The following is a 13,432-nucleotide window of genomic DNA, read 5'->3' on the forward strand; positions in this document are numbered from 1 at the left end:
CAGTGATTATTTTATATATAAATATATATATATTTATATATATATCCTTCAGTTGCATTTAGACACAGAATTCTTTAAACTGTGTTCTTTTTACTATAAAAGTAATAGAGGGTCATTGCAAAAACTGGGAAAAGCTGAAAATAATCATGAAATTTATAAAAATAACCCCTGAATCCTGCCATCTAGAAATCCACTGTTAACATTTTGATACATTTTTTTATGTTTTTGCAATTCACATTAAAATTTTTTGAACCAAATTTGGGTCAATTAAACACAAGTATATATAGTTTTCATCTTTATTTTCTCACTGAACAAATCATGAATGTTTTGCCAACAGGAATATCTAAGTCTGTTTCCCATTTTTCTTGTATTTAAGAAACAAGGCATTATTTCAGACATTTAAGTGGGAGATATTGTTTCTAGTAATTTAGCCATAACTATGCACAGAATCTGAGGATTAACATTTACTTCATGATTCATTCCAATGAGGTACTGTACCTTAAAATGGATTGAGTTGGTAGGTGAGAAAGAGAAAGAAAGTGAGTGATGATATAATTGACTGGTATGGGGTAGGAAAATTGAGGGTAATAGCCCATAGATGACACAACTATTCTTAGTTCGCTTAGGGTGATGAAATTCTGATTGCTACCACAATTTCAGGAGAGGGACTACTAATAAGCAAAGTTAAAAAATGTTTAAAGACATAGATTTCATGTTATTGGGATTAAAACCATGCATTTGTGTCATATCGATAGAATTCATGTAAAATTAAAAGGTATGTAAAAAAGGAGAATTCACTTTGACATCATTGTAATTTTTCGCGTTATGGATATTCCTGGGAAACTTTTTGCATGCTGCCGGGGAATTCCTCTTTACTGGGTTTGGACACATCCTCCTATTACTCACAGGAAGCGTCGTTCTATAAAGGAGCTCCAGCAGGAGCAGTGCTCCACTGTTCTTGGCTGACCTCGCATCAGAACTGCAAGAGTGGCACGAGACAGAAGCAGCAGCAACTCGGGAGGAATCAGACACCGAAACAACTGCTTCACCGAACAGGTAAGTGCAAGAAGTCTTTCACTTAACTAATCTGGCCACAAAACACAGATTATTAATATGAACAGATAGGCAAGAAGCCTTCGATAAAAGATCTGTGCAAGCTCTTATTGTATTCAGACAAGTTAAAAGCTGGCTTTTCTCTTTGACCTAAATGATGAGAATCTTAACTTTTATATGTATTCATTTGGGTAAACTTCTTTGAAATGAAGATGGTGGCAAAAGATTTCAATCCTTTATCTGAAAATCGTATGATGTCGCTATACGCAGCATCGTAGAATGATTTGAGTAACTGGTAGCCTGGGATTTCATTCTATAATTAATTTTGTACTTTTCCCCCCAGAAAAGCATTTCAGGTCTAATCTTGGGATCAAAAGAAGTCTTGAAGTCATGATTGCATCACAGTTTCTCTCTGCTCTCACTTTCGGTAAGTCAATGCCCGTAGTTAGACCAGGGTGTCTTATCCTTGGCACTACTGACATTTTGGACCAGATAAGTCTTCCTTGTGGGGGCTGCCCTGTGCATTGTAGGTTGTTTAGTAGCATCTCTTGCCTCTCCTCACAATGTGTTGTGCCCTGGGCTAGGAGCAATTTACCTCATTGTGTCTCAGCTTCCTTACATATAAAGAGTTGATCATAAATAACCTATTTCCCAGAGGCATTTTGAGGATTCAGTATCGTGGTTCGTGTAAAGTGCCTCCGACAGTGCTTGGTGGTGCATATTTAGTGCCCAAAAAAGCTTAGTTATTCTGATTATTCTTCTACTATTAGGTAGGTATATTGGGTAGGTTACAGTGGGTGAAGCACCAAGTGGAAGGGCAACCACAAAAGAGATACACAGTAAATGGTAGTTTCTCCATTCGTGTACCCATTCTTACTTTGGAAAAGGCGAAAAAAGGTTGAGTCAACCCAAAGGCCACTAGATGCCAAAAAAAAGACAACAAAAGGTCCAGTTAACAGAGTCAAACCATAGCAGGACTAAACTTTCCCATTCCTTTCACATTTTCCCCCTTAGCGCTTCTCCTGTTTAAAGAAAGTGGAGCCTGGTCTTACAACGCCTCCACGGAAACCCTGACTTTTGATGAGGCCAGTGCTTATTGCCAGCAAAGGTACACACATCTGGTTGCAATTCAAAACCAGGAAGAGATTAAACACCTGAACTCCGCATTCAGCTATTCACCAAGTTACTACTGGATCGGAATCAGAAAGATCAACGATACATGGACCTGGATAGGGACCCAGAAGCCTTTGACTGAAGAGGCCGCAAACTGGGCTCCAGGTGAACCAAACAATAAGCAAAACAAGGAGGACTGTATAGAGATCTACATCAAGAGAGAAACGGACTCGGGCAAGTGGAACGATGAGAGATGCAGCAAAAAGAAGCTCGCCTTGTGCTACACAGGTAGGGAGTTCGTGGCAGCAGTGGGAGGGAGATTCAGTGCGTGAGCATCTTGACAGATTGTGGACTGTATGCAAAAACTGGTCTCTATTGTGGGAATTTTATGTTCTAAAAGATACGGTTTTAAAACATTCTGTTTGATGTTTTAAAACAGAATGTGTTTTTGCTTCTTTGTGTGAATGTAGACAAGAATGTATGTATTTATGTATACACATATGCATATATATAGGTCTATACTTATATACAGTGTGTGTACACACACACGATACATTTTTAGCTACTTGTTGTTTATGTGCCGTAAGGAAACTCTCTTCAGAGTTTGTGATAAAGGGAATTTTCTCTTTGGGGAGCCAGTTGCAGCTATACCCCTGACATTAACATCAAGGTTTCAAATGGTTGAGCCTAAAACTCAGCTTTGGCATTTCATCAAGCACTTCTATTAAAATCTCTGGCACTCTGTATCATTGGTGACATCCCCGTTACACACTGTTGACCCTGAATTCCTAAAGAAACTCATTTGAAGCACAATAACAATCGTCACCACGGACTGTCTTTTCCACAGCTGCCTGTACCCCGACATCCTGCAGCGGCCACGGTGACTGTACAGAGACCATCAACAGCTACACTTGTCAGTGCCACCCCGGCTTCAAGGGACTCAAGTGTGAGCAAGGTAAGGCTTGGTCTCACCTTTTCCTTCGCTAGAGATGGTAGGAGGATTTTGTGTCCCAGCTGGCTTCGGAGTCAGGTCTGCATGCCTTCCCTTCCCTGGGGCATATGGTTTCAGAAGGTCGTTAAGAGCTGAGGCTATGAAGTCAGACCCTCCTGGCTTTGAATCCCAGATTCACCACTTATTAATTCCGGCACCTTGACAACATAGTTAAACCCTCTGAGTCTCCCAGTTTTCTCATTGTAAAATGAGGACAATATAGTACCAACTTCATAGGCTTATGGTTTGGATGATGTGAACAAATGCAGACACAACATTTTCATAGTGTCTGCTATTCAATAAACAGTAGTTAGAGTTTCCAGGGTTCTTCCCACCTGATAAGGTGAGAGAGGAGCAGAATTGATTTGGTTTCCCTTTTCAGTTGTGACCTGTCAGGCACAGGAAGCCCCTGAGCACGGAAGCCTGGTTTGCAACGACCCTTTGGGGAGCTTCAGCTACAGTTCTTCCTGCTCTGTCAGCTGTGGGGAGGGCTATCTCCCAAGCAGCACGGAGGCGACCCAGTGCACTTCCTCCGGAGAATGGAGTGTTCCTCTTCCAGCCTGCAATGGTAAGTCTCTCGGAGAAGGCACAGAAGATTCTCTAACTCGTCCCTCATCGCCTTACTTTTTATCCAATTTATACCATTTTCAGCACGTCAGGGAAAGTTCTTTTAAACGTGTCCTAATTAAACAAGTTCTAATTAAACTTGTTCTCTTGGCCAATATATATGGCCAATACGGTACCAGCTGGCTTTGAGAGAGGTTTTTATCCTATGTTTGACATAAGTGTTTCTGGGGCTCCGGTGATTTGTAAGAAAACACATAAAACAGTGGAACCATACTCTTAACATCGTAATGACTTTCCCCTTGCTCTGTTTAACTTCACCCATGCAACTGGACCAATTTAAGGTCATGATAATCAAGCAGCCTCAGTATACCCTGTTCTCTCTGTCTTATCTTTCTAGGCCAAAGACAAAAAAATTCTTTCCTCCAGGTCATGCTGGGTTAAAATAAATGAATGTTCTGTGTACGTCGGGATTGTTTTTTTTTATCACTAGTCATAAATCCTGATCTAGAATCTGTTATTTTTCTTTGTTTTTGCCTTATGTAAAATAGAGACCTGATGAGAGAGATCTGATAAAATAGATCAGAAACCACTTAGCATAGTCAGAGTCAATCAGAGAAGATGAAAAGATCAAGAAAAAAGCATAAAAACTTTATTGGGTGTGCGCATGTCCCCAAGGATGAACACAGGGCTTTGGGATCTACCCTCTGATCTATCTTACTGTATTATAAATTCCAGTTCAATAAGAAGTGAGTATGTCACTCTTCTGTAAAATTCATGGTGTTCTTTCAAATCCCCAGTGGCTAAATGTGATGCTTTGACAAATCCTGTCAATGGAGTTGTGAAATGCTTCCAAAGCCACGGAAGCTTCCTGTGGAACACCACCTGTGAATTTGAGTGTAACGAAGGATATAAACTCACTGGACCCCAGCACCTGCAGTGTATCTCCTCTGGGATTTGGGACAACAAGAAACCAACATGTAAAGGTACAGTGGTTCTACATCAGGGTTTATTGTAAACATTCTTTTTTCTCAACCTATACTCCAAATGGGTAAGCCAGACCTGCTAATGTAAACTGGGACATGTGTTACAGCTGTGACATGTGATGCCATCAGCCATCCTCAGAATGGCACTGTGAGCTGTAGCCACTCCCCTGCTGGAGAGTTCACCTATAAGTCATCCTGCCACTTCTCCTGTGCGGAAGGCTTCGTGTTGCAGGGGCCAGCCCAGGTTGAATGCACTACCCAGGGGCAATGGACACAGCAGGTCCCAGTTTGTGAAGGTAAAGCCTGAGAGTCTCCTTTACACTCTCCCTTTCTCAAAGAGCAGCAGTCTTCAAATGTGAAGCACTGGAAATGAAACCTGAGGCCTACTTTAACTATAGTAATCAGATCTGATGGGCAACATTCATCTTATGTTTTTGAGATGCATATAAAAGAACTGTCCAGGGAAAGGACTGTATGTAGTAAGAGTGGATGCTTTGCTGGTTTCTTAACTGTACTGGACTAATATAACTTTATAGACATTGGCATGGAGTAAGCAGAAATCTTAAGCTGAAGGGAAATCACATTAGAAAATTGACAAAGTAGGATTATGAGAACATGACTTGATTCCAAAATACTTGTCATACCTTTCTTCTGAAATTGCTCATAACTACCAGTGATGAAAATGTTTCAAGTGTGGTGTCAGATATAGAGACTCCCTTAATATATACATAAGCACTAAAATTTAGTTTCATTTAATTTAATAAAGCAAGAGCAAGGACATTGAAAGCAAGCAGTTTTCACTATCAGGTACTGGCATTTTTGTAGCCAAATACAGCACAGAATGATTTACAGTGGCAAAAAAACACAAGACAGAAACCAAACTGCAAAGCAGACAAATTTTATGTGGCTGCCTTCTTATCTTCCTTTCTTTTTGGCCTCATCTGTAAGCATCCAGGACCCATAAGTTGCTCCCTGACTACATAAAATCTTTCCCCTGACCCTGACTTCTTTCACATGTCAGAGCAGAGCTCAGGGACCATTGGTCCTGTTAAAGGCTGTCCTTTAATTAGTACCCCTGTCAATGAAGGGACCGGAATTCAAAGAAAACACAGCCATCTTCCCACTTGTCCAGGGACTAACGAAGAGTCTTGAATTCTCTGAGTGTTCCTTTGTCCAAAGCGATCTGGGTTCAGTCGTCAAATGCCAAGTACTATTCAGTTCCACTATATTATTTTCTGACCATAATTTTGGTAGCTCAGCTTTCCCGTGAAAGCTTTGTCCAGCCCAGAGAGAGGCTACATGAGTTGTCTTCTGAAAGACAACTAGTCTAGCGCTTCTAGTACTTCTGAAAGTTTCCAAAGTGGGTCCATGGGTGAGTTTTCCTGTGAGCACTATTGAAGAGCTATAGGGACTTGGTTACCTCGGGAAACCTGTTGCTGCCCGATAAAAACAAGCTTCTAATGTACTCACTCATGTCTTCCAGCTGTGAAATGTGATGCTGTCCCTCAGCCCAGAAGTGGTTCAGTGAACTGTACCCATTCCCCCACCGGAGAGTTTACCTACAAGTCCTCCTGTGCCATCAGCTGTGAGGAAGGCTTTGAATTACATGGATCAGCTCAACTTGAGTGCACATCTCAGGGACAGTGGACACAGGAGGTCCCCTCCTGCCAAGGTAGGACTGAATTCAATCTTTAAAGGAGTATAGGTCAAGGACCTTAAAACATTTCTGAACCTAGATTGCCCCAAGGGACTTGATCTTAATTTCCTACATGCTGAAAACTAAGTAGTGCTTATAAGTTACACTTATTGGTGACTTTTCTGCCAGTTTTAAAAGTTTTCCAGTAGATTTTTCTTAACCTCTACCCATGTCCTATCATTTGCAGTGGTACAATGTTCAAGTTTGGAGGTTCCCGGAAAGATCGACATAAACTGCAGTGGGGAGCCTGTGTTTGGCACCAGGTGTACATTTGCATGTCCTGAAGGATGGACGCTCAAAGGCTCTGCGGCTCTGACATGTGGTGCCACAGGACACTGGTCTGGGATGATGCCTACCTGTGAAGGTGAAGCATTGATTGATGGTGGTTGTCTGGGGGACCAGAGAGAAGAAAGGGAGCTAAGAAAGGAAGCTAGCTGGCTGCAGTAATGAACTACCCAGTATATCCAAACCAGAAAGATCAGAAAGGTTACCCAGGTTGACATTAATGGATGGACCTTTCATTTTATGGGGATAAAGAGAAAACAGAAGAAGTGACATGTCAATGGAATTTTGATAACTGGAAAAAGGAGAGCTAGTGGGAAAAGTTGCGGGGGGGGGGTGGGGGTGGGGGGGGGAAGGGAAATGAGAGAGAGAGCGAGAAAAAGAGAGAGAGAGAGAGGTTAACCAAGGTGTGCTGTGAAAGCTTGGTAAGTTAGAGCTCTGCCTAGCCAGGATGGGAGATAAGCTCGCAAAAGGTGGTTTGGGGCTGATCTCTAAGGCCTTTAGTACCATGTCTCTGCCTCATGTATTGAACTAGATGACTCTTCTGCTTTGTACACTGTAATCAGTGCACAAAGAAAAGGGCAAATGGACAGAACGGAAAGACTTTGAATTTAATTCCTTCTCATGACAGTTTACCCCCCTCTGTTTCCTTAGCTCCTCCTGAGTCCCAAACTCCCTTGGCAGTTGGACTTTCTGCTGCTGGGATCTCCCTCATGACATTAGCATCATTTCTCTTCTGGCTTCTGAAACGCCTTCAGAAGAAAGGTAAGGGCATTTATGAATGTACTCCAAAAAGGTTTTTGAAAAAAATTATTTTCTCATTGATGAGTCATGTTATCTCTCACAGATTTAAAAAGTAATTAGACTCTAGTCACTAGTCATTAGACACTAATAAACTGCAGGGTAATGAAGCAGAAGTCTTAGGGAAAGAGTTTCAGGAAATACAAATGTTAGTGTGCTCACATCGTACAACTCCAGGGGACGCTATTCACATTGAATGCTGTGGTCCCCCTGGGAGTTGTTGCAATGAGGCTGCCATAATTAGCGGTCCTGGGAAAATCAATAAAATGTTTCCAAACATTTTATTTGGAATACAGGCTTAAATATGGGAGTATCTCAGGGGATATGCAAACACATCGAGCCACACTCCTGGTTTGTTTGACCTACGGAGTCTTTAACATTTTTTGAATTAAGTTCTGACATTTACAGAATAGGAAATTTCACATCTAATCCAGATCTGAGATTTCCCATGGCAAACTGGAAGACAGCTGAACCTGGCAAGCAGAGCATGTTGTTATCCGCTTGCATTAGGAAGCTGCTGTGTCCCTTGCATGAGTGTGCACTTTCCATCCCCTGCCCTGCCCGCTTGTTGCCACCAAGCCGTGTCTGGGCTCTGATAATTACAGGGGCCGGGAAGGTACTGAGTTTGCAACCCCTGATGAAAAGAGTCATATTGTTTCAGGATTTAATGTATCCTTAAAAGTCATTTAGTCTAAATGAATGGTTTTCTTTCTCTTGCAGCAAAAAAATTTGTTCCTGCCAGGTAAGCTGCACTCTTGTATAAAGCATGCCATTGAACATTTTACACATTTTTCTCTCTTCATGCTGGAAACCAGTGCTTTACTTAGTGTTCTCATGTATTCCACAGCAGCTGCCAAAGCCTTCAATCAGATGGATCCTACCAAACGCTTTCCGAGTTAATTTAAGCCCAAAGGAATCAGGTAAGACTTGAAAATCACATACGGTTTTGAAAGAAGATATCTTCTCTACATGTTCTGTTGCTCCTGGAACCTTCTGAACCTGCAGTGTCTAGGGAGGAAATCACCACCTTCGTGTTATTTTAGGGAAAGTTGTTTCATTTTTTTGGAGGAGGAGAGGAAAGGAACAAGGATCGGGCCTTTATGGACTCATTTCATTTATGAACATGAATAATAATCATAGTTAACCCTTATATGGCACTTACTATGTTCTAGGAACTGTTCTAAGCTAGGAATTATATGAGATAAGGGCCATTGTATTTCTTATTATATAGATGAAGAAAATGAGGCACAGAGAACTTAATGCCTAAAATCTCAAAACTAGTTAAGTGGTATAGCCAGGATTCACACCAGGCAGTCTGGCTCTAAAATCTGTGTTCTTAACCACTCTGCTCTGCTTTGTGAGAATTTGGAAGGCTCAAGTCCCCTCCGAATAGATTTTTTTTAAATTAATAGACATTTTTGTGTGTGCAGTTTCAGGTTTACAGAAAATTCAGTAGAAAGTACAGAGTTCCAGCATAACCCCTCATGCCCTCCAATTTCCTCTATTATTTTTTAAAAATTTATTTATTTATTTTATTTTTGGCTGTGTTGGGTCTTCATTGCTGCTCGCGGGCTTTCTCTAGTTGCGGCGAGTGGGGGACTCCCCTTGTTGCGGTGCGCGGGCTTCTCATCGCGGTGGCTTCTCTTGTTGCGGAGCACGGGCTCTAGGCGCGCGGGCTTCAGTAGTTGTGGCTCGCGGGCTCTAGAGCGCAGGCTCAGTAGTTGTGGTGCACGGGCTTAGTTGTTCCACGGCATGTGGTATCTTCCCGGACCAGGGCTTGAACCCGTGTCCCCTGCATTGGCAGGTGGATTCTCAACCACTGTGCCCCCAGGGAAGCCCTCCTCTATTATTAACATCTTACAGTTGTATGGTATTTTGTTACAATTGATGGGCCAGTATTGCTACATTATTATTAACTAAATCCCACAGTTTACAGTAGGGTTTTGTATATTCCATGGGTTTTGACAAATGTATAATGACATGTATCCGCCATTACAGTATCATGCAGAATAGTTTCACTATCCCAGCTATATAGGATTTTGCTGTTTGTATTTGGACTAGCCTTATGAGAGTGCACGCAGTTGTCTGTGCTAGAAGGGGAATTCTGTCGCTGCTGTCAGTATGCAAAATATTAAATGTCCTGACCGCATGCACTCTTATCATTGCAGGAGCACAGGTACATTACGGAACTAGAACGATACCCTGAAGGCGGCAGAGACAGAGAGGTCTGCTTGGGTCTCTGGCCCTTCTCACCTACTACACCCGCTGGCTGCCTTTATAGCTGGGATTATGGTACCTACAAGGACTTCAACGGACTAAAATCCAGTGGGCAAGTCCAGCCTGCCACCAAAAAGACTCAGTTTTCTCCTTTCCGGTGCTGGCTGCTGGAAGGAAAGAATATTCGCTTCCATGCCAGAGTGAAGAGACTAAGGCTCTGGAATCTCAGAATTCCTTTTCTAACTCACCCTTTGCTCACTGTAATATCTTGTGGCGCAACACACTATTTTGAGGTGCTGTTTCTTTCTTTTGTCCCTCACAGTGTTTGAACTGCTGCTTATGTAGTCGCTGTCATTGGGATGAATAATACTTGTCAAGAGTTTAGAGGAAACAAATTGGTCAAAGATATTCTATTAACAGACCTGGAAAAAAAAAAATGACAAATTTTTAATGCCGTGGGGTGACGACATTGGAAAGGTTGTTAATGGTGGAAATTCTGTTTAGCACTCTGTGGGAGTGCAAACACAGTCTTAATCACTTTTATCCCTGTGGGATTCAGTGCTTTTTAAAGTACTTTTAGAGGCTGTGTGTTCTTTTTACTTGCATTGACTATAGTATAAAGTCCATATGTCTTAATTCAGTACAAGTGTGGTAGGGACTTTAAAATATGTAAATATTAGGACTATAATAGGGTAAAAGTTGCTTATTCCAGATCTTTATTAACAAATTCTAAAGTTTCATCTGTAGTAAATGTATTTCAAAAAGGGCAAATACTGTGCCCTAGCAATGCATAAACCAGTATAAAGTTCTGAATGTTTGACTACAGTTTCTTTAAAAAACATGAGTAGTCTCAGGAGAGCAAAATCCGCATGGCACACACTTGTACACTGTCAGGTATTTTTTCATAGCTATATGGTTTCTATGATGAAAAACTTCCATGAGGTTAAATGTTCTGATTTGACAAAAGCATAAATGCAAACAAACGAAGGTACAGTTTTATGAATGTCTTTCTTGGTAAAAAACATATAGATATATAAATGTGTTTTGCATTCCTACAAAGATGTTTGTCAGATGTGATGTGTCAACATACAATTCCTGTATATTACCTAAGATTTTAAATCCATGCTAGAAACATACCATGTAATGGATCTGTCCAGTGGATTTTTTAAAAGTAAAGATGTCTAATAAGTATTCCCTAATAAGTATTCCCTAATTGTCCCTAATTGTCTGTCTGTTCGGGTGTTCTTAAAGAGAGGAAAGCCTGAATGAGCAAGTATTTGTATTTATTGATAAGAGAGTTCAAAATTCCTAAGGAATCCCTAGTTATTGGTTGATCACTGGCCATAAGAGATACTGGGCCAGTAATTGCCAAAGCTGCTCCAACCTTGCAGGATAGTATAAGAATCAAAACTCTCCCACCCTTTCATTAACTTAGGATGTGTTGAGAAAACAAAATTTCAGAGAAGTGTTGGCTGCACACTGGCAAAGACAAAACCAAAAGGAAACAGAGAGATATGATAAGGATCAGAACAGCAGAGGTTTTTAAGGGGCAAAAGAACTCTGGGAAATAAAGGAGAGAGAGAAAAAAAAACAAGTATTATGAGCAGGCTACATATGGAATGAATTATTGTTTTCTTTGAAATTGTTCAAATGTTGTAGATATTTGTATATACTGCATTGGAAATAGCCGTGTGAAATATAAATGTGGTCTGTGTTTGGGTCTTATAAAATATTTAAAATTACGATTTAAAATGTTTTAAGTATGTATTTATTTAAGCTTATGTCATACCTATTGTATTTGACATGGCATTATGAAGTTTTGTAATAAACATGTTTATATTTAGCCCTGTGTACAGGCTCTTTCTTTTTTTTTTGGTCAGGCTCTTTCTTTTTTTTTTTTAAATATTTTAATGAGGTTCTTGTCTGCTTACATTCTTTTTTTTTTTAATGTATGTATGTATGTATGTATGGCTGTGTTGGGTCTTCGTTTCTGTGCGAGGGCTTTCTCTAGTTGTGGCAAGCGGGGGCCACTCTTCATCGCGGTGCGCGAGCCTCTCACTATCGTGGCCTCTCTTGTTGCGGAGCACAGGCTCCAGACGCGCAGGCTCAGTAGTTGTGGCTCACGGGCCGAGTTGCTCCGCGGCATGTGGGATCTTCCCAGATCAGGGCTCGAACCCGCGTCCCCTGCATTGGCAGGCAGACTCCCAACCACTGCGCCACCAGGGAAGTCCCCAGGCTCTTTCTTAAAAATTCTGTTTTACTTAGATAAAAGATACCATAAAAGTCATCCTTTTTAAGTGTACAATCCAACAGCTTCTGGTATATTTACAAGATCCTGTGATCATCACTGCTATCTAACTCTGGAACACTTCTGTCTCCCCAGAAAGAGACCCAGGATCCATTAGAAGTCACTCTCCATCTTCCCCAGCCACTGGTAACTACTAATCTACTTTTTGCCTCTATAAATGTACTTATTGTGGACATTTCATACAAATAGAATCATACAGTACGTGGCCTGTTGTGTCTAGCTTCTTTCATTTAACGTAACGTTTTCAAGGTTCAGCCATTTTGTACCATGTATCAGTACTCCATTCCTTTTTATAAACTGGATAATACTCTATTGTATGAATATGCCACATTTTCTTTTTCCTTTCATCAACTGATGGACATTTGGATTGTTTCTGCTTTTTGGCTATTGTGAATAATGCTGCTATGAACATTCATGCACAAGTTTTTGAGTAGACTTATGTTTTCAGTTCTCTTGGATATATACCCAGAAATGGAATTGTTGGGTCATATGGTAACTTCACGTTTTACTTTTTGAGGGACTGCCAAATTGTTTCCCAAAAGGGTAGCACCATTTCACAAGCCCACCAGCAATGTATGAAAGTTCCTATTTCTCCACATTCTGTTCAATACTTGTTATTGTCTGTCATTTTGATTATCACCACCCTAATGGGTATGAAGTAGTATACATATGGGCTTTTGCATCAATACTCTACAGTTGTCTGAAAAAGTATTAATAATCTGAAAACAGTCATTAAGCTCAATGAAACAAAGACTCCTAGAGTCTTTGCATCATGTCAGTCTCAATTCTAGGCTGCTCAAGTCAACCAATTCATCTTGATTTATTCTGCAGACTCAGTTATTCTCCAGGTTTAGAGCCAGAGCTGTTTTTTCCCACCCAAAATATGTGTCTTCTCTTTTCTAGAATAGTGTCAAGGCACAAAGCCTGGTGTGTACCAAGCTAAAAACCACCTTGAGAATCTCACCGCTATCAAAGAATCCGAATACCTGAATTTCCTAAGAAAACATGGTTTAACTTTTGGCTTGGTTATCCAGACTAAAAAAAAAAGAAATGTGGCTATAACACTGTTACAGACTACAGTTGTTTTCACTTTGATTTTATACTTCTTCTTAGCTCAAAGTATTACTTAAGAGAAAATTAAAGAAAAAAATGAAAAACAAGGATAGATTCTGCTAATTAGGGCTGTTTTCATGTAGGACTGAAATGGGTACACACTTGAGACATCAGCTTGAAGTGCAGAGAAAGCAGGAATGTTAGCTTTTCTAGGTCTAAAAAAAAAAGAGAGTAAATTGAACAAATTAAATGTATTCAGAAGGAAAACAGGTGCCCAAGTCAAATGGACATAGGCAAGTAGAAAGCACAGAAGTGCAAAGTAGAACAATTCTTGGCATCAGCAGATTAAAAGATTAGAAAAGAACTTT

General features: G+C 40.6%; 2 protein-coding genes across 3 annotated transcripts in view; both read left to right on the forward strand.

Moving 5' to 3' along the window:
- Nucleotides 1-13,432, forward strand: part of SELL (selectin L) — a 126,536-nt gene that overhangs the window by 82,497 nt on the left and 30,607 nt on the right. The window lies entirely within an intron of this gene.
- Nucleotides 62-11,546, forward strand: SELE (selectin E). 2 transcript variants are annotated; one of them, XM_082387861.1, is made up of 13 exons: nt 62-1,056; nt 1,397-1,480; nt 2,068-2,454; nt 3,014-3,121; nt 3,540-3,725; nt 4,522-4,707; nt 4,815-5,003; nt 6,191-6,379; nt 6,591-6,767; nt 7,340-7,450; nt 8,207-8,228; nt 8,337-8,406; nt 9,655-11,546. In XM_082387861.1, the coding sequence occupies exons 1-12, from the start codon at nt 852-854 to the stop codon at nt 8,389-8,391; spliced, it is 1,899 nt and encodes a 632-aa protein (XP_082243987.1). In that variant the 5' UTR covers nt 62-851; the 3' UTR covers nt 8,392-8,406; nt 9,655-11,546. The 2 variants fall into 2 exon arrangements, with proteins under 2 accessions (XP_082243987.1, XP_082243986.1); XM_082387860.1 differs by having other exon boundaries at nt 63-1,056; nt 8,334-8,406.

Source organism: Balaenoptera borealis, assembly GCF_965194805.1.
Source record: "Balaenoptera borealis genome assembly, chromosome: 1".
Taxonomy (NCBI): domain Eukaryota; kingdom Metazoa; phylum Chordata; class Mammalia; order Artiodactyla; family Balaenopteridae; genus Balaenoptera; species Balaenoptera borealis.